Source organism: Solanum verrucosum, unplaced genomic scaffold, assembly GCF_900185275.1.
Source record: "Solanum verrucosum unplaced genomic scaffold, falcon-dt-bn FXZP01000235.1, whole genome shotgun sequence".
NCBI classification, from domain to species: Eukaryota; Viridiplantae; Streptophyta; class Magnoliopsida; order Solanales; family Solanaceae; genus Solanum; species Solanum verrucosum.
Genome location: NW_026019948.1, coordinates 1,040,251 through 1,059,657, shown reverse-complemented (window position 1 = coordinate 1,059,657; position 19,407 = coordinate 1,040,251). Strand labels below are relative to the sequence as shown.

General features: G+C 30.0%; 2 protein-coding genes across 2 annotated transcripts in view; one reads left to right on the top strand and one right to left on the bottom strand.

Moving 5' to 3' along the window:
• LOC125811425 (WD40 repeat-containing protein HOS15-like) overlaps positions 1 to 19,407 on the bottom strand; it is a 286,140-nt gene that overhangs the window by 17,402 nt on the left and 249,331 nt on the right. The gene's annotated exons all lie outside the window — the stretch shown is intronic.
• On the top strand, positions 9,110 to 15,108 carry LOC125813598 (cytochrome P450 81C13-like). The gene is given in 7 exon segments (XM_049493077.1): positions 9,110 to 9,924; positions 9,927 to 10,048; positions 11,266 to 11,820; positions 13,778 to 14,093; positions 14,096 to 14,361; positions 14,472 to 14,748; positions 14,751 to 15,108. Coding segments are annotated over 7 exon segments (2,691 nt in total). The 5' UTR covers position 9,110; the 3' UTR covers positions 15,092 to 15,108.

The window sequence follows — 19,407 nt, the reverse complement described above, 5'->3', positions numbered from 1 at the left end:
ATTTACTATTTATTTACTTTTTAAAATGTGTTAAATGTGAAAGATTAATGTTGTTTGAGTAATTAATAAGATAACAATGAACATGTTAGTATTTTGCGTTTAAAACAAAGGTTATAATGTATTATAGAAACACTAATATATTTTTATCATGAGTCTACGAAATTTACTATGTATTTTTAAGAAATTGAATCCCTCTTTATACACGGTGTGTTGGGATAACTTCCTTTGAGAACAATATAGATTTCCTTATTAGTGGAGTCATTGTATCTCAAGCACCAATAACTAATCTGCAGTATCTCATAAAGTCGTAATTTAACTACTCAATGATAGATTACATGAAACTAATTTTACCTAAATAAATTTACTTTTAAAAGTGTGTTAAATGTGAAAGATTAACACTCTTCGAGTAATTAATAAAACGATGAACATGTTTGTATTTTACATTTAAGACTAGGATTACAATGTATTACAAAAATACTGATTTATTTTTATCATGAGTCCACAAAATTTACTGTGTATTTTTAAAAAAATGCAATTCCTCATTATACATGATATGTTGAATTACTTCGTTCTAGAATATTACAATTTTTTCTATTATTGGAGTCATGTTACATCAAACACCAATAATTGTGTTGACCACGATTTGAGGTTCAAATGATGCGTACAATACTAATTTGAAAATGATCTTTGTTCGTAAAAGACCTTGTATCTTTTTGGAACAAAATAACATCCGCAAAATTAATTAAAATAAAATTCGTAAATTAATCAAATAAATTAATATTTCGCAATATTAAAATTAAAGAGATTTCATTGGTTCAAAAAATTTATCAATCAATTATTTGACCAAAGCTGAAACGAAATGACAATAACGACTTAAAACTTATCTTCTCCTCAACTTTCCCCTTTTTAATTCAACTAGGGACAAAATTCCTATAAGAAAAACATCATTTAAATTTCCATTTCTCTCAATTTCTCATTGACACCAACATAATATTTATTCGGTTCCCCTTTTTTTTTTGTCTTCCTGCTAAAACATATGATAAAACTCATGTTAAGGGTGTTTAATTATTAATCTTTATTATAGTGTATATTTTAGGGTTATCATTATTGTACAAATATAAAAAAATAATTATTGTCTTCCTGCTAAAACATGTCTGAAACTACGCATGCAGTTTCGACAAAGTTTGAACCAACAAATATTAAAAAATAAAATTGGATAAAGTAGCTAGGGATGACATGGATCACAACATTAACACGCCTAACTAATATGGTTTTAAAAACTGTAATTAAGATTAATTAACTAATGAAGTGGAACAACATCAATTTTCATATTTCATGCTAATTGAAACCAAAATAATTACTTGACCTTTTCGAGGATTATTTAATTAAACAACGAAAATGTGAAATAAACTTTAAAACAAAAGAAAGGGGGATCATACCTGGCTAGAGGCGGATCCACATATATCAATAGGGGTGCATGTACACCCGTTAATTTTGAAAAAAATATGTGTATATATATATATACATATTGAGAAATTAACAGAAAATATAATATAATTAACGTATAGTGCATCCATGAGGAACATAAGAGTGCCCTTGTGCCATTTGTACAAGCCAGAGGAACCACCCACGCAGAGGCGGAGCTAAGTGGGGGTTCATGGGTTCGGACGAACCTACTAGCTTTTTCGTAAACCCTATATTTGTATTAGAAAATTAAATAAGTATATGTATATTAACATGTGAACCCCAAGCAAAATTGATTTAGAACCCCCAAATTCCTGACTGGGGCTCCGCCTCTGCAGTGCCCCACGAGACAAGAGTTCGAATCCAGCTAGAGTTAGAGCTCATATTTTAGTGCACCCGAAGTCTTCAAATCCTTAATTTGACTCTGATTACCTCTATCTTTTGGACGTAAAGATTTTTCTCTGAACCTTTGATTCGAACAAGAAATTACGAGAATACACATATAGAAATGATTGACAGGTATACCAATTAATGATATTCTGTTAGTATTACTAGTATGAAAGAAGAAACATATACGCTGCAACCCGACTTATAATTCCTTATTCCTCAATACTAGGATTGTTTGGTTTGCAAACAAAGTTATTCAGATATTATAATCCTGGAATTAATTATCTTACCTCTTAGATGAGATAATATAACACTAAATATATTTAATCTCAAACTTAATCTTGAAATATCTCATCTTATCTCATGAACCTAATGACCCTTTTTGGCTAGTATAATTGGTCCTCTAACCTTAAGTGAATAATCAGTATATACTGTATGCTAATTATGTAACAAGCGTGCCATGTTATTTAGGACAGTAATTAATTAGAAGAGTAAATTAAAAGCCAAGTTTGTCTACTTTACCTTTTTTAACATCGAGAAGCAAAAACTTTTTTTTTTCTTCTTATGAAGTCGAGGCCTTTAAGGTGGTACGGAACACATTGAATAAGACCAAGTAAAAGCATAGACAGAAATTTTCATAAACTTGACATTAAAGACAGAAATTAAAGAGCTTGTGGCCTTAATCATTTGTATTTATGCATCTTCCTTTTTCTTAAAATAATTATTCAATTTTTGAAATCCAGTGGTTCCACTAATTCAAATCAAATCGCGCAGGATTCATTTGGAGAAAGAAAGTGCTATTTACCAAGTTATTTTGGGTATGTTAGAGGAGGGCATTGTTTGAAATTTAGCAAATTATATTTGGGAGCTTAGTTAGAATAAGGAGCTTGTACCAGCATGTCGTGTGCTGAGATGGTTGTGATTCTTCTACAGATAAATTTATTGTCTACAATATAAGAAACATGAACTCATAGTAACACTAGATATTATCCGCGATAGCACGCGACATGCTACGGGAAGGCTAAACTATGCACTTAGTGGTTAGTAGAATGTTGAGTTATTTACTTTGAAGAATGATCACTTTCCACTCAATACATTTAATTTTCTTCTTTTATAGAAATTTTACTAGTTTAGGAGCTAATTACTTACATACATAATTCTAGTTTGCAATATTATGAATCTTATCATATTTCGGTGCGTCTAGATACATGTATCTCGGGATACATATTACAGTTAAAATTAAGTATAATTTGTTCGAGATACATTGTATCCAAGTGTATCTGATAGCAAAAACATATGTATCTAAGTATATCTTCCTCAATGTATAATAAGAAACTCTTAATTAGTGGTAAAATACATAGTTATTTAAAACTATAGGTAAAATTTTACTAAATTAGTATGTATGGTATGGATATATGTCTGATAAAGCAGCTTGCCCTTTTTTCCCCCCTTAATGGTATACCCATATTCTAATTATCTTAAATTCGCCTATGGATCTCTTCAGGCTTAATTATTTCTGATTCAAGCCATTGAAAATGAAAAAAATTCACAAATAGCCACTAAAAATAACTTGATTAGGCTTCATAGCTATAATTTGTTAATTACGATTCGTAGCTACATGTAAGGAGGAGGAGAGAGGTGAGCGAAAGAGGACATAAAGTGTAGAGAGATGAATTATATTTGTATATATGTCGAATTGTATATGTATATCTATCAGATAATTATATATAACTGGTATACATATGTATTTGTATATCTAGAGAGCAAGATTGGGAGAGGGAGGAGAGAAGCGATCAAGAGTGGGCAGAGAGGTGAATTGTATTTGTATATCTGTCATATAATTTTCTATGTATTATAATTTGTATTTGTATATGTATAAGAGAGGAGAGTGACACACATAATTATAACTAAAATGAGACTGGGAGTGATAATTAATTCAAATTATAAGATATATTAGCTAATTAACTGATATATATTTGCTAATCCGCGTAATTTCCCCAAATAATTATTGAGAGTTCCATTGCAAGAAATGTTTTTTTTTCTGTAGTGTCAGTTATTACATTCCTCCATTTTATTTTAATTCCCACGCCTTCCTTATGTACATAATTTTTTTTGTGTGTGTTTTACCAGATTTAAAAGTAAACATGTCTGATTAATTAAAGTAATAGATTCCATGTCGGTAGTATGTATTTTCTTACCTGATCAATCAAATCAGTATGTTTATTCATATCACTTACACCAACTAAATATTCGAAATTGGCACTAAAGCTTCATCACTAAGTATACATTTCAATTCCATATGAAAAGGATCAAACATGTGTACATATAATTTCTAGTAGATTTCTTAGTATTTTTCCTAGAGAAAAATGAGTTTGATCTTTGACATTGTTATTTCAAGAGATCATATTCTTTATTGGGAAAATGAAATTCAACAGAAAAGAAATTTTATGAAATAATAATAACTATTAATCGAGTGATCATGTGAGATATCAATCCATAAAAATGAATGGTTCTTTAAAAACATAAATTATTGTATAATCACCTCTTAAAGTGTTTTAATATTTCTTGAGAAATTTAAGCAAACACCTCTAATTTTTTTTTTAAAATTATTGGAGTTTCTCTGTCTCTCTTTTTTTTACTAAGTGTAACGACCCATTTGGTCGTTTTGAGTAATAGAGCTTTTTATTTCATAAAAGACTTTTCGATAGATTTTAAATGAGTATTTTGGACTATTCGTAACTACTATTATAAATTTAGTGGGGTGGTTTTAATTGTTTTTATTAGTGGTAGTTAATGGACTAAGTCCATAATTTATTTAAGGGAAAATTAGTAAACTAGTCAAACTCCCTAACATAATTATTAAAAACATCTATACTTTAAAATAATTATTGAAAATGTCAATATGTCAATATTTTAGCAAATAAAATGTATCATAATATAATTGATTTTCTTTCCTTTTATTTCTCAAATCAGGCTCCACATTTAACTAATTTTACTCCTTATACGTGAAAAAGAAGAAGAAAAAACTCTCATTACCCACTTTCCCCTCTTTCTAGGTTTTTACCCCAATTTTTTCCTCTCTCTTGAGTTTTTCACCATTGTTCTCTCCTTTTCTTGTCTCTCTCTTGAGTTTTTCACCATTGTTCTAATCACCTCTTCTACTTTCCTCCAATTTGTTTAAGAAATCTCACAATTCCTTCAAAATATTTTTCGCCCACTGATAAAGGTAAATACATTGTCACCAAGTATCTTTTGGTTTTCAAAATTGAGTGTTGAAGATTTCGAAAAACTTGTTGAAGACCAAGTTAAGGACGAACAATTTTCTATTAGTTTGTTTTGTATTTATAATTTTTTTTTAGAATTTAGTATCCTTTCTCAATTAAAATTCAAATCTGTATGTATGCTATTAATATTTGTATTCATTCAAAATCTCATGTTGCATATATATGAATCTTGTATTTGTTCCTAATTTGAATTCATCCCAAAGGATGTTGAAAACCGTATGTATGCTATTAATATTTGTATTCATTCAAAAATCATGTTGCATAGTTTATGAATCTGGTATTGTTCCTAATTTGTATTCATTCTAAAGGTATGTCAACTAGTTATGTATTTTATTTAAGAATGATTGCAACAAATATTCACTTATTCCTTTTCAGTTTTATATTTCATTCTCACTTTTTCATCATACTGTTTTTTGTATTTTATATATTATACAAAATACTACATAAAAATTAGAATGAATACAAACACAAATAAAATACATTTTGGAATGAATACGACTTAAAAAAGGTTACAAATTTTTGAAGAAAAAAATACATGAATACAAATACGTTTCTCAAATAACTATTGATTAGTTTGGCATAACTATTGGAATGAATACAAACTAATAAAAAAAAATACAAGTTTCATTATACAAAATACAACATGAAAACTATAATGAATACAAATAATATACATATTGGAATGAATACGATTTAAAAAGGTTACAAAATTCTGGAAAAAAAAAACAAAAATACATTGTGAAAAAGATACATGTTTGAGTTTTCTTTAAAAAATGTAACTGATGAGAAAATTAAGTGATATTTACCTTTTTTGAAATATTCTCTCCCTTGATTTTCTCCTTTATGTTATTAAATAATTGTATTCTTTCAAATTAAGAAATACATAAATAAGATATATAACAAACTAAAATATTGAGACTTTTAATAAATATTGAAAATATGGCTAAGGGATACTATTAAATGCTAAAATATTGACATTTAAATTTTTTTTCCTTTATTTAATTAAATTATGGCCCATGAATAAGAATAAATTAGAGGGTTTAGTAATTATTTAATTATTAGTTGATAATTATTTACCCTAAATAATTAAAAGACTAGACAAGAAGATTTACGGTAGAGGAAAACCTTATCTGCGACGTCTACTAGTGAAAACCGACATTCAGGTAACTTTATTCTTCAATTGCCTTAATTAATATTTGATGGTTTAGAGTTACCATTAGGCGTTTGCATGTGGTGCAATATCAAATATTTAGGGATAAAATGTAGTGCAAGTTGAGTGGTGGCGGCTTTGGGTTGTAGATGTAGTTGTTGCAGATTAATATTAATATTATTATTATATTATGATTGTGTATAGGGAAATTAGGGATAAAAGACATTATTATAGTATTAAAGTTGAGTGGAAAGAATTAAAGAAGCGAATTAGAAATTGTGATGTTAAATCCAATAATTTTTTTACTGCTTCTTGTGATCAGAATTATAGATTTTCACATTCATGCTTTAGAAATTATGAAATCGATTTTTTTTATTTACATGGCGTTTACTCTACCGTTTAAATCATGAATTTTTTTTTTTTTAATTTACACGACGTTTACCCTTCCGTTTAAATCAAGAAATCGATTTTTTTTATTAACACGAAATTTAACCTACCGTTTAAATCACAAAAAAACGATTTCATGATTTCTAAAGCATGAATATGAAAATCTATATTTGTGATTGCTTGTATAAGGAAAATTAGATTTAAATCAATAATTGAGTCCTCCAATATTAATTTGAGAGTTAGAATTGTGAAGATCAAAATGATTACAAATGTTTCTATACAATTGTGTTAATTAATTAATGATATTGAGGCTTAATTGATTAATCAAATTTTGGATTAGTTTCTTGTGGCTTTTATAAATTGTCCTTTTATATACTTAAATTAAACAATTGTCAATATGTTGGTGTGCTATAAATAGGAGTAAACGCAAAAAACTAAAAAAAAAAGAAAAGGAGAGAGGCAACCTTTAGGCTTATAAGGCGCAGGGACCTTGCGCCTTTTTCTTTAACAAATTTACACGCCGTTTATTTTACGATTTAAATATTATCTTTTTGGTTACAAATTTATTTTTGTTGTCATTTTGGAATTTTTCGATCAATTCTTTTGCTCTTTTAGACTTCGGACTCTACTTTTGCTCATTTTGTTAGATTTGCTTTAATGAAATTTAAGAATTTATGTTAGAGCTAGATGCCACTTTTTCCTAGCATAGGTTAGCATCTTTAGCAATGCGAAAAATATAAACGAGAGGAGACCTGCAAATGATTTGATTATGACAAGTGGTGGTGTTATGTCAGTTCAAGTATTTTTATTGAGCATTTGCTATTTTTCTTATTAGCATAACTATCGAATAACTCTGTTTCTAAAGCTTAAACTTGAGACTCGTAAATTATCAGACCATAACTTTGGGTTGATATTCCATTCGTCTTAATTTATGTGACACATTTTAAATTTTAAGATTCAAATAAAATTAACTTTGACCGTAAATGTTTCATATCTCTTTTAAATATTTTGAATTGTAAATTACTGTAACTTATAATAATTTTTACTTAATTTATAAATATATAAATTTTATTTCAAAACAATCGAAGATTTATGCGCAAATTATCGGTCAAACTTAAACTCTTTGACTCTCAAAAAATAAAATATGTCACATAAATTGAGACATAGCAAGTATTATTCAATATTCTCTGTATTAAATTCCCATAAGAATCTCACATAAACTAATATGACCGCCTGAGCAATCTTCATCTCTTATTTTAAAGAAAAAAGATAAATTTTGGCCAGATGGCCAGATTTTTATTACATTTGTCCTCTCAATTCATGTGATATAGTTTAAATTGATCAAGATTTATAAAACAAAACAAAATATTTTTAAAACTAGTGGTCTAAAATAAGTTGTAGATGTTTGTATAGTTAAGAATTATTTCATTAACCGTATTTGAAAGTTAAATTGTTACTATTTATGAAATTGTGTAATTTTTTTAGATCGACAAAAAAAATGAGTTATAAAAATTGAGACAAATAAAATAATTAATTAGGCCAAAATGGTCAATTAGTCCAATAAAATAGGATCTTGATCCAAAAATTGAATTAGACTCAAAATTCATTTCTTCACGCAATTGCTACTTACATGTGTAAGTGTATTGTACAACACTTGTTAATACAATAAACTCATTCCATTTAAAAAATAATGGCCTACTTTCCTTTTTAGTGTGTTTAAAAAAGAATGACCTATTTTTTTTAAGGAAAAAGGGTCTGAAAAATACTCCAACTTTGGCCGAAACTGTTGTTACAATACCAAACTTTATGGAAGACCTTTTACCCCCTGCACTATTTAATAGTGTATTTTAAAGGTATATGTGTGCCCACGTGGACACATTACTATTTATAATTATGCAATATTTATGATGTCCACGTGGGCACATACATACCTTTAAAATATACTATTAAATAGTGCAAAGGGGTAAAAGGTCTTTTTCAAAGTTCGGATATATTTCAGATTTTTTTCCCTTTTTTTATTGACAACACTTTGATTTCAAATTTTCATGTGGTCTCAAAATTAAAGGACATTTATGTACATTTGACATAACTTTAATTTAAAACCATAAGGCTGAAAATTCTTCTTTATTTTCTTAAATTCAATGCCTATAAAACTACTTCATTCTTTTTTAAGCGGATTGAGTGAGAGATGGTTAGTTACTACTACCCATTTTTCTGAATTTTACAGTTCAAAACCAATAGGTAAACTAGTTTTCTTTCCAAACTCTACCGAGTTTCACAATTCAATTGTGTTTCACGTGATCCTTTAATTAATACCACCAATATAATATAAGGTGGGCAAATACCATCTATATAATAAACTATACTACGCAGCACTAAGTTGAGAAGAGTTCTAATAAGTTCAAGCATTTTTAATTTTCAAGTTATTAAATTCAGCCATGCAGAACTTTTATAATTCTAATTCCTCTTATTACTACCTAGCTATCATCTTTCTATTTTTCCTCATAATTTTATTGAAACATTTTATTCATCCAAAAAAACATTTACCACCTAGTCCTTTGTCTCTCCCAATAATAGGCCATCTTTACCTTATCAAAAATTCACTTCACCAAACATTAACCTCTTTATCAACTAAATATGGTCCGGTTTTATACCTCCGTTTCGGGTGTCGAAATATGTTGATTGTGTCCTCTCCATCCTTTGTAGAAGAATGTTTCACGAAAAACGATGTTGTATTTGCAAACCGGCCACAGAGCATGCTAGGTGACCGGATTTCTTTTAACTATACTGCTATTTTTTGGGCACCGTACGGTCAACTCTGGAGAGTTCTCCGCCGTCAAACGGCGGTTGAACTCTTCTCTTCAAACAGTCTTCAAAAGTCTTCTTTAATTCGAAATGAAGAAACTGGGATTTTGATTCGCTCTTTGTTGAAAGCCAGTGACAAGAATACACGTGGCGGTACTAGGGTTGACTTGAGTTATTGGGCCTTTACTTTTGTGTTTAATGTTATGATGAGAATTGGTACTGGAAAAAGTTGTGTGAGTGAGGAAGATATAGGAATGGAAAAGGGGAAAAAGATTATTGAAGAGATGAGGAGTGTTTTCTTTGCAAATTTGTTGGTTTTAAACGTGTGTGATTTTTTGCCAATTTTGAAATGGTTTGGTTATAAAGGGATTGGGAAAAAAATGGACTTAACGAGTATGAAGAGAAATGAATTTTTAAACAAATTACTTGACGAATTTCGACAGAAAAAAGTAGTAGTAGTAGTGATCATGTTGCTAAGGGGAAGAAGGCGACACTAGTTGAAACTTTATTGTCTCTGCAGGAATTTGAACCTGAATTCTACGCGGACGATCTCATTAAAAGTCTTCTAATGGTACGTACATACGTTCCCTCAAACTATTGCATAAAGTTGGTACTATTAGATGTCCTTGATTTGCTTCATAACTTTTAATATATATATATATATATATATATATATATATATTCCTTGTACAAATTTTGCTGGCGTGTTTTTTGAGTATAGACGTGAAAATAATTGGCTCACTGTCGGCATTAGTTTCTAAAGATTATAAATATGAGAAATTACATGATTAGACATACTCCATTATCATATATACTATTATTATCTATATTTTCAAAATATTATGTATCTTACTAATTAAATAAGAGTTTTCTACCATATATTAAGGAAGATACACCTAGATACATGCTTTTTTGCTATCAAATGCACTAAAGTAGGGAGAGATGCGAGCAAGATGGGGAGGGAGGTGAGAGATTTGTTACCAGATAAATGCAAACCCATTTGGATACAATGTATCTAGAAAAATTACACCTAATTTTAACCTCATGTATCTCGAATCTGGACGTATCTAGATACACCAAATTCTTATAAGATTCACAATATTGCAAATTAAAATGTATCTAAGTAATTAACTCTTAAACTAGTGAATTTATATAAGTTTCCATTATAAATATTAGAGTAAATTACAACCCAATACCTTTGGGTCATCTAGTTTACAAAATAAATGTACATAGACCATAGTGTATAGATAATGTAAAATTTATACTAATATACATATTTTATACATACACATATGCAATATGTATACACAACATATATAATAGAGTTTATATGCAATGTATATTTTGGTCATTTTTGATAAATAAGATGATCTCTCTATATATATATAACTATTTCTATTGGTTATTTAAGACCTATTTTTATCTTACAAAAAAGTGAACTCAAAAATGTTAAATTTGAGTGCACCAACTTGTGCGACAAAAATAAGTCTCACATAATTAATATCAATGTTATAACATCACAAAAGAAAGTTTTTCAACGTTACTCAACTTTGCGCATAGTATCACATGAAAAAATAGTTACTACTTGGTTTCCTCCTAGTGACTTCATGTGATTGATATTTCTATTACAAAGAATAATAGTGTAGTTACTTTTATTTTACTTAGGTAGTCACTTTTTCATTACAAAGTTGGTGTAATATTAAAATGAAAGTTGAGTGACAATCCATGAAATTACCAGACTGACAATATATAATTTGCTTTTACTAATGTGTGTCTACGGTGTTTTAGGTTTTGTTTGTTGCGGGAACAGAGACCACATCAATGACCATTCAATGGGCAATGCGACTTCTGTTAGCTCACCCTAAAGCATTTCAAAAATTGAGATCCGAAATTGACAACAATGTAGGGAACGAGCGCTTATTAAACGAATCCGATTTAACTAATCTTCCTTATTTACAATGTGTTATAAACGAGACGTTGCGATTATACCCTCCAGTACCTCTTCTATTGCCTCACTACTCATTAGAAGATTGTACTGTTGGTGGCTACGATGTACCAAAAAATACAATCCTAATGGTTAACGCTTGGGCCATTCATAGGGACCCCGCGTTATGGGACGAACCTGAAAAGTTCATGCCAGAGAGATTTGAGGCTATGGAAGGGGAAAAAGAAGGATTTAGTTATAAATTTGTACCGTTTGGTATGGGGAGAAGAGCATGCCCTGGAGACAATATGGGTATGCGTACTGTTTCATTGGTATTGGGTTCGTTGGTTCAATGGTTTGATTGGAAAAATGTGGAATTAGATGAAAATTATAAGATGGATGAATACTATAATTCTAAAGTAATTTCAAGTAAGGATACGCCTTTTGAGGCTATTTGCAATCCTCGTCAGAATTAATTTCCAGTAAGAATTGTGTGTTGTGTAATAAATAAGTATGCTAGATGGATCTTGGATTGGTGTGTGTTTATGTGATATATAAGGATTTTATCTTTGTGTTATAATGGAATGTACTATCCAAATAAGATCAATATTGTGGAAATGGATTAAGAGTGTGTTTGGATTGATTTATACTTTCTCGTTTTTATTTTATATGAGTTTAGTTTAATTTCACATGGAGTTTAAAAAAAAAGTGACTTTTAAAACTTGTGGTCTAAAATAAGTGATAGATATTTGTGTGACTATAAAACATTTCATTAATGGTAAAATGAACATTTTAAAGTTTATGTTACTATTTAATATAGAAATGTGTCATTTTTAGACTATTAAAAAAAAGTAAGTCATAAACTAACAGGGAGTAGTGTTTTTCAAGTTAAAATAATTTTTAAAGCGATTTTGTAGTGTTTCAATAAAATAAAATATTATTTTTAAGCTAACACAAAAAATAAATAAAAAATAAGAAGTTATAATTCTTAATTTATGATTGTTGATTTATAAGCCAGAAACTATAAGCTCATCCAAACATGCTCATTCTTTAGTAGATTTCCCAAAAACAGTTAATTCTCCTCTTGTATTTCCCATTTATACATAACAGTAAATTATTCTTGTTATGATCTACACAAAACTTGTATTTTATTCTAAAATAGATTTTTATTTTTACTTATCGTTTTTGATACATTAAAAAAATATAATTTCTTTTTCATGTTTTACCCTTAATATTAAATACTAATCTCCAAGTCATTCTCGGAGATCTAATACTAAACATCAATATTTAATATGGATATCATGATAAAATAACTATGTCAATAGTTATTTTTTCAATAGGTGACAAGTAAAAATGAACAAAGACAATAAGAGCCAAATCCATATTAATTTTTTTGCATTAAAAAACATACTTAGTACATATTAAACGCCAAATGTTTGTTACACTTCGCTTTCACTCTCTCTATCTTCTCCTTATCTATCTGCTTCATCCTTTTTCGTAAAGTGATAATACTACAATATTTGCTATCGAATTTGTCAATTACTTGATCAATTTCCCTTTGTTTGTTGATAATGTAAAGACTACTTTTTTTGTAATAGATTTCAGTTTCCACCTACTTTTTATCTTGAGAAAGTCACTCACTCAACTTTAAACTTTTCTTTAAGAAAGTTCCATAGTACGTGACTTTCTGAGAGAAAAACCTTCATAATTGAGTGACTTTATGAGAGAAGAGTTTATAATTGAGATAAAAATCATAGTTGAGTGACTTTCTGAGTGATATTCATAGTTCAATAACTTTTTGGTTAAAAATTAACGTTGAGTGACTTTCTGAGTGAAAAATTCACAGTTCAATAACTTTTTGGTTAAAAATCAAAGTTGAGTGATTTTCTGAGAGAAAAATCGTTAGTTGAGTGATTTTTCTTATACAAACCTCTTTCTTTTGTGGAATTAGTTGATAGGAGTACTTGACAACCACGCATGCATGTTAGTTCCAGCCAGAGGTGGACGCATGTGTATACATGGTTATGTGCACTCATTAACTTTGAATTTATTTTCTAATTATATATATATATATATCCAGAAGCTAATATGTATTTTGGAAAAATTTCCCTCCCTATATATATACCTCAATATACTTGTATATTTTCCCTGCTCACGCGACTAGTGGCATTATTCCTCGATCGTCATTGAAAATTTCACTAATGTTAAAATAATAATTTTGGTGCTGTCTTCAAATCTTAGAGTTCCCCTTTTGATCCGACTCGTGGTCCCAACACACCTTTCACTTGGTTGTTTTCTTGTTTCTAACTAAGACGTAGAAATTTGGTATACTTGAATCTGTCAATTACTGGAGATAAGCATTCATACAACTATAAGGCTATTGTTTGGGCTCCTTATGGTTATCATTGGAGGGCACTTCGCCGTCTAATGGTAATTGAGATCTTCTTTTTTAATAGCCTTCAAAAGTCTTCTGCATTGAGGAGTGAAGAAACTATAATCTTTATTCGCGGTTTATTTAAAGCTGGTTGTAATAGGAGTGGTGTGAAAATTAACTTGAGTAATTGGGTTTTTAGTTTTGCGTTAAATGTTATAATGAGAGTAGGTACTGGGAAACGTTGCGGAAGTGAGGAGGAGATAGGAACAGAGAAGGGTAAAGAAATTATTGAAGAGATCAAGGGATTTTTCTTTGCGAATGTGTGTGTGATTTCTTGCCAGTATTGAAGTGGTTTGGGTATAAAGGGATTGAGAAGAGAATGATTTCAGCTCATAAGAAGAGAAATGAATTCTTGAATAGTTTATTTGACGAATTTCGACAGAAGAAAGTTAGTCCTATTAGTGTTTCGGAGTCCAGTACTGATGGAAACAGAAAGAAGAAGGGCACACTGGTTGAAACTCTATTGTTTCTGCAAGAATCAGAACCCGAATTCTATACAGATGATCTCATTAAATGTGTTCTACAGGTACATTCCGTCTTAATTATAGTTTTAACTTTTAATATGAGCAAATATATTTCTAGAGGTTAAACTTTAAGAGTAACTTCACTAATTAGACTAGTGCACTTGTTTGACAGGTTTTGTTTATTGCGGGAACAGAGACCACATCAATGACAATTCGATGGGCGATGCGACTTCTTTTAGCTCACCCTGAGGCATTTCACAAGCTGAGAGCTGAGATTGACAGCAAAGTGGGGAATGAGCGTTTGCTCAATGAATCTGATTTCACTAATCTTCCTTATTTGCAGTGTGTTATCAACGAGACGCTGAGATTATACCCTCCAGTACCGCTTCTGTTGCCTCAATACTCATTAGAAGATTGTACTATTGGTGGCAATGATGTACCAAAATATACGATAACGCTTGGGCCATCCATAGGGACCCCGAGGTATGGGAAGAGCCTGAAAAGTTTAAGCCGGAAAGATTTGAGGGTATGGAAGGGGAAAAAGAAGGGTTCAATTATAAATTTGTGCCATTTGGAATGGGAAGAAGAGCTTGCCCTGGAGCTGCAATGGGCTTACGCACTGTTTCGTTGGTTTTAGGTTCGTTGATTCAGTGGTTTGATTGGGAAAATGTGGAATTCGAGGAAAACTTGGATGCGTGCTATAATACTAGAATCACTTTGAACAAGGAAAAGCCTTTGGAGGCCATATGCATTCCGCGCCAGAATTGTATTCGATTCCTTGACCAGCTCTGAGTTTTTATGTATGTAGTGTAAGGATTTACCTTTGGCGTTCTTAGTGAGTGTTTATAAATAAGTACATAAGCTTAAGGACAAGATGAACATGAAACATGAAACAACTCTTAAGCTGTTATTTGGTGAATGCAAAGCTCAATATGTGCCTTGTTTTATTTGATATATATATATTTGTTGCATGTGGAACAGCCTGGATTCCGCAGCGGGTAAAAACTAACACACACTTACATCAAACCAATAGATATATGACATTGTTTGTACATACATTTCTGTCGCTTAGCCACTTATCCATCATAACTTGAGTTGATTTGATGTAAACAATTGATCTAAGTATTTACTCCGGCTAATCCTTGAAATAAGATAGATTACCCGCTAGAATAGGTCAACATGAGCGTATAGTACCAAAAAAACTTTACAATAACTACATGTATAACTTAAACTCTTAATGAAAGAAAAAAACAAACAAGAAAAATGGGTTACAAAACTTAGTTTTCACACACACACAGAGTCTCTCTATCTCTCTGCCTCATCCAGTCATCATTTATCATAAGTACTTTGTATTTGTCCATTACTTAAATTCGTCAGCAATACGATCATGCTTTTTGTCTCTACACACTAGGAATTTATCACTCAGCTACTAACTAACTTCAGGCTTAGGTACTTCCAACGATATATTATAAAACGAAAAATGGCCAAAAGTAGGCCTAACATTTAGAAAATGACTCATACATACCCTTTTTCTATCTTTTGGTCTAAAAATATTCGAGACCTTAGTGAAATCTAAGGTATCACCCTTTCATACGAACAACTCTCTCGATGTGTTGTTTCAACATTTCACCCATGGAGAATCTGAACTTTACTATTTAGCTACTATATATGTTGATATTTCTTGTTACCATCTTTTTGATCAAACATCTGCTTTATCCTGTAAAACGTTTACCAGTATTGAAATTATTATTCGCAGTTTGTTTAAGGACAGTAATAAGAATGGGAGTAGTAGTGCAAAAATTAACTCGAGTAGTTGGGTAAATACTTATGTGTTCAATTTTATGATGAGAATTTGTACTGGAAAACGTTGCGTAAATGAGGAAGATATAGGAGCAGAGAAGGGCAAACAAATAATTGAAGAGACGAGGGGATTTATCTTCCCGGCCTTTGCGTTGATTTTGAACGTGTGTGATTTCTTGCCAGTATTGAAATGGTTTAGGTATAAAGGGTATGGCTTGAGCTCACAAGAAGAGAAATGAATTCTTTAACAAATTATTAGACGAATTTCGACACAAGAAAGAAAGTCTTAGAGTTTCTGAGTCGAGTACTAGTAGAAACAGTGATACACTGGTTGAAACTCTATTGTCTCTACAAGAATCAGAACCCGAATTCTACACAAATGATCTCATTAAAAATGTTCTTCTGGTACATTTCCTCAACTATGGTCAAAATTTTGTTTGATTAAATTGTATATTAGTTTTGATTTAAATCATATATCTTGTGCCACGGTTTGATTGTTGGGGGAATAGAGTGTTAGGGCTTTGTTACCTTATTTAAAGTTTATTTTTTAAAAAAGAAAAGATAAAACATTACCATAAATATTTCATGAAAGGAAAATATAATTTTGTTTAAAGAAATGTTTACAGATCTTGAACGTGACTTGGTGTTGTACAACTATGGAAAAACTCATTTTATATCAAAAGTTTAATGCTATTTAATAAAAATAAATCCATTCGATTCCAAGTTTTTGGAAGATAAATATTTCCTTATCAAAAATGGGAAACTTAAGTAGCAACCTCTCTTCTTTTAATCATGGTTAATAAGTATACCTTTTCGGTTAAGAAAATTAGTTAATCCAGACCTCTTATATTTAGGTAATATATTTTCCACACATTTAAGCGTTAACTCGGAGAAAATGGAGAGAGGAGAAACAAACACTTCCTCAGTTCATTTTTACTTGTGACTTATTTCTAAAATATATATTTTTTATTTGTCATTTTTGACGTATCAAAAAAAAGATAAAATGTTTTTCATGTTTTTACCCTTAACATTAAATACTAATATCCAAAAATCATTCTTGAAGACCAAATACTAAACATCAATATAATGATAATTTTTTGCATAAAATAGGTATGTCAAGTGAAACAGTGACAAATAAAAATGAATAGAGGTGAGATAAGAACTAAATCCATACTATTATTTTTTGCATCAAAAAAAGGGATAAGAGTCTGAAAAATACCTCAACTTTGGTCGAAATTGCTGTTACGATACCAAACTTTATGGAGGACCTATTACCCCCTGAACTATTTAATAGTGTATTTTTTACCCCCTGAACTATTTAATAATGTATTTTAAAGGTATATATGTGCCCACGTGGACACATTACTATTTATAATTATGCATTATTTTTTATGTCCACATGGGCAAATATATATATTTAAAATACGGTATTAAGTAGTCTGGGGGTAATAGGTCCTCATTAAAGTTTGGTATCGTAACAACAATTTCGGCCAAAGTTAAGATATTTTTCAGACCCTTATCCCTTAAAAAACATAGTCAAATATTTTTTAGACTCGTCATGAGTCGTGACCAGTGGCGTAGCCAGAAATTTAACGAAGGGTGTCCAAACTTTTAATAGTAATTTTTTTTTTAAAAACGACAATTTAAATTACCAAAACAAATAATCAAGTTAAATATAGGAATATTTTTAATAGAATTACAAGTGTATAATTCAAAACTAACATAAATAAAATAAACTACTATTGAAAACATAATTTAAATATATTATTACAATTATACTCGACGAGGTTTTATATCCTGAAATGTTTTTATAATAGACTCATTAGAAATAGTACGAAATACTTTCTTTTCTACATAAGGCACTATACAACCATCTAAAAACTCATCATCCATTCGATTTTGCAAGTCATTTTTAGAGTATTCAAATCAATGCTTTGTTTATGAGAAGAATGTGACAACATCTCTAATTGATCTACCGTTGTTTCTTTATTTGGTTGACTTAGAGAAGTCAAACTTTTTTTGGTACTCTATTATAATAATTTCTCATGTGTATTGAAACTTGAAACTAAAATATTAAGTTGGTTATTTTTGTTATAAAATAAGAGAACGAGAAGAAAAAACAGAGAGAGAATTATTGAGATTCTATTCTTAATAATATTGTGATATAATTTGGGTAAATGAGTTTCCTACTTATAGAGAAAGAAAACCTTATTCCATAAGGGAAAAGTATTAAAATTTAAGGAAATAATTCAATTTTAATTGAAAAAAATCCACAAGAAAAAGTATTAAATTCAAGGAAAGCTTATTCTACAAGGAAAATGTATTAAAATTTAAGGAAATAATTTAATTTTAATTGAAAAAAAATAGTTAGTAAAGGAGGGATTCGAACTTGGGTTTATTTACTTAAGTGAATTCAAGAAGTCAAAATAATTATAGAAAAAGAATACAACCCTGCGGGGAATCGAACCGGGACAAAAAGTAGCATTGCACAGGCTATTGCCAACTCCACTGCGCATCACTTTGTTATTTCAAGGGGTCCAAATTCTATATATACCAAAATAAAGTCAAAATTTTACGTGTATATATAGTATAATTTTTCGACGAAGGGTGTCCAATGGAGCCTACGTGGCTCCGCCCCTGGTCGTGACCCTTTGCTTTCACTCTCTCTATCTTCTCCTTATCTATCTGCTTCATCCATTATCGTGAAGGGATAATACTACAATATAATTATATATATTTGCTATCCAGAGTACTTGAATTTGTCAATTACTTAATTAATTGCCCTTTGTTGATAAGGTAAAGACTACTTCTTTAATAGATTTCAGTTTTCACCTATATTTTAACTTGAGAAAGTTACTCTAACTTTGAACTTTTCTTTCAGAAAGTTTCATAGTTGAGTGACTTTCTGAGAGAAAAAATTATAGTTGAGTAACTTTTGATTTAAAAATCAAAGTTAAATAACTTTTTGAGAGAAAAATTCATGTGTGATATTATCTCTCTTTTTATCTTATACAAACTTCTTTCTTTTGTGATTAGTTGAAACTGGACAACCACACATGCACAGTGGCGGAGCCACCCTATCTTTAGGGGGGTCATCCGACCCCCCTTCGGCGGAAAATTATATTATTTTTACATGGTTAAAATAATTTTTTATGTATATATAGTAGATATCGAATCCCCTTAGGCTACTTCGTGTGTCTATTTCTTCAAATTTTGAACCCCCTAATTAAAAATTCTGGCTCCGCCACTGCACATGCATGTCAGTTCCAGCCAGAGATGGGTCATGTGCACTAGTTAACTTGATTTTT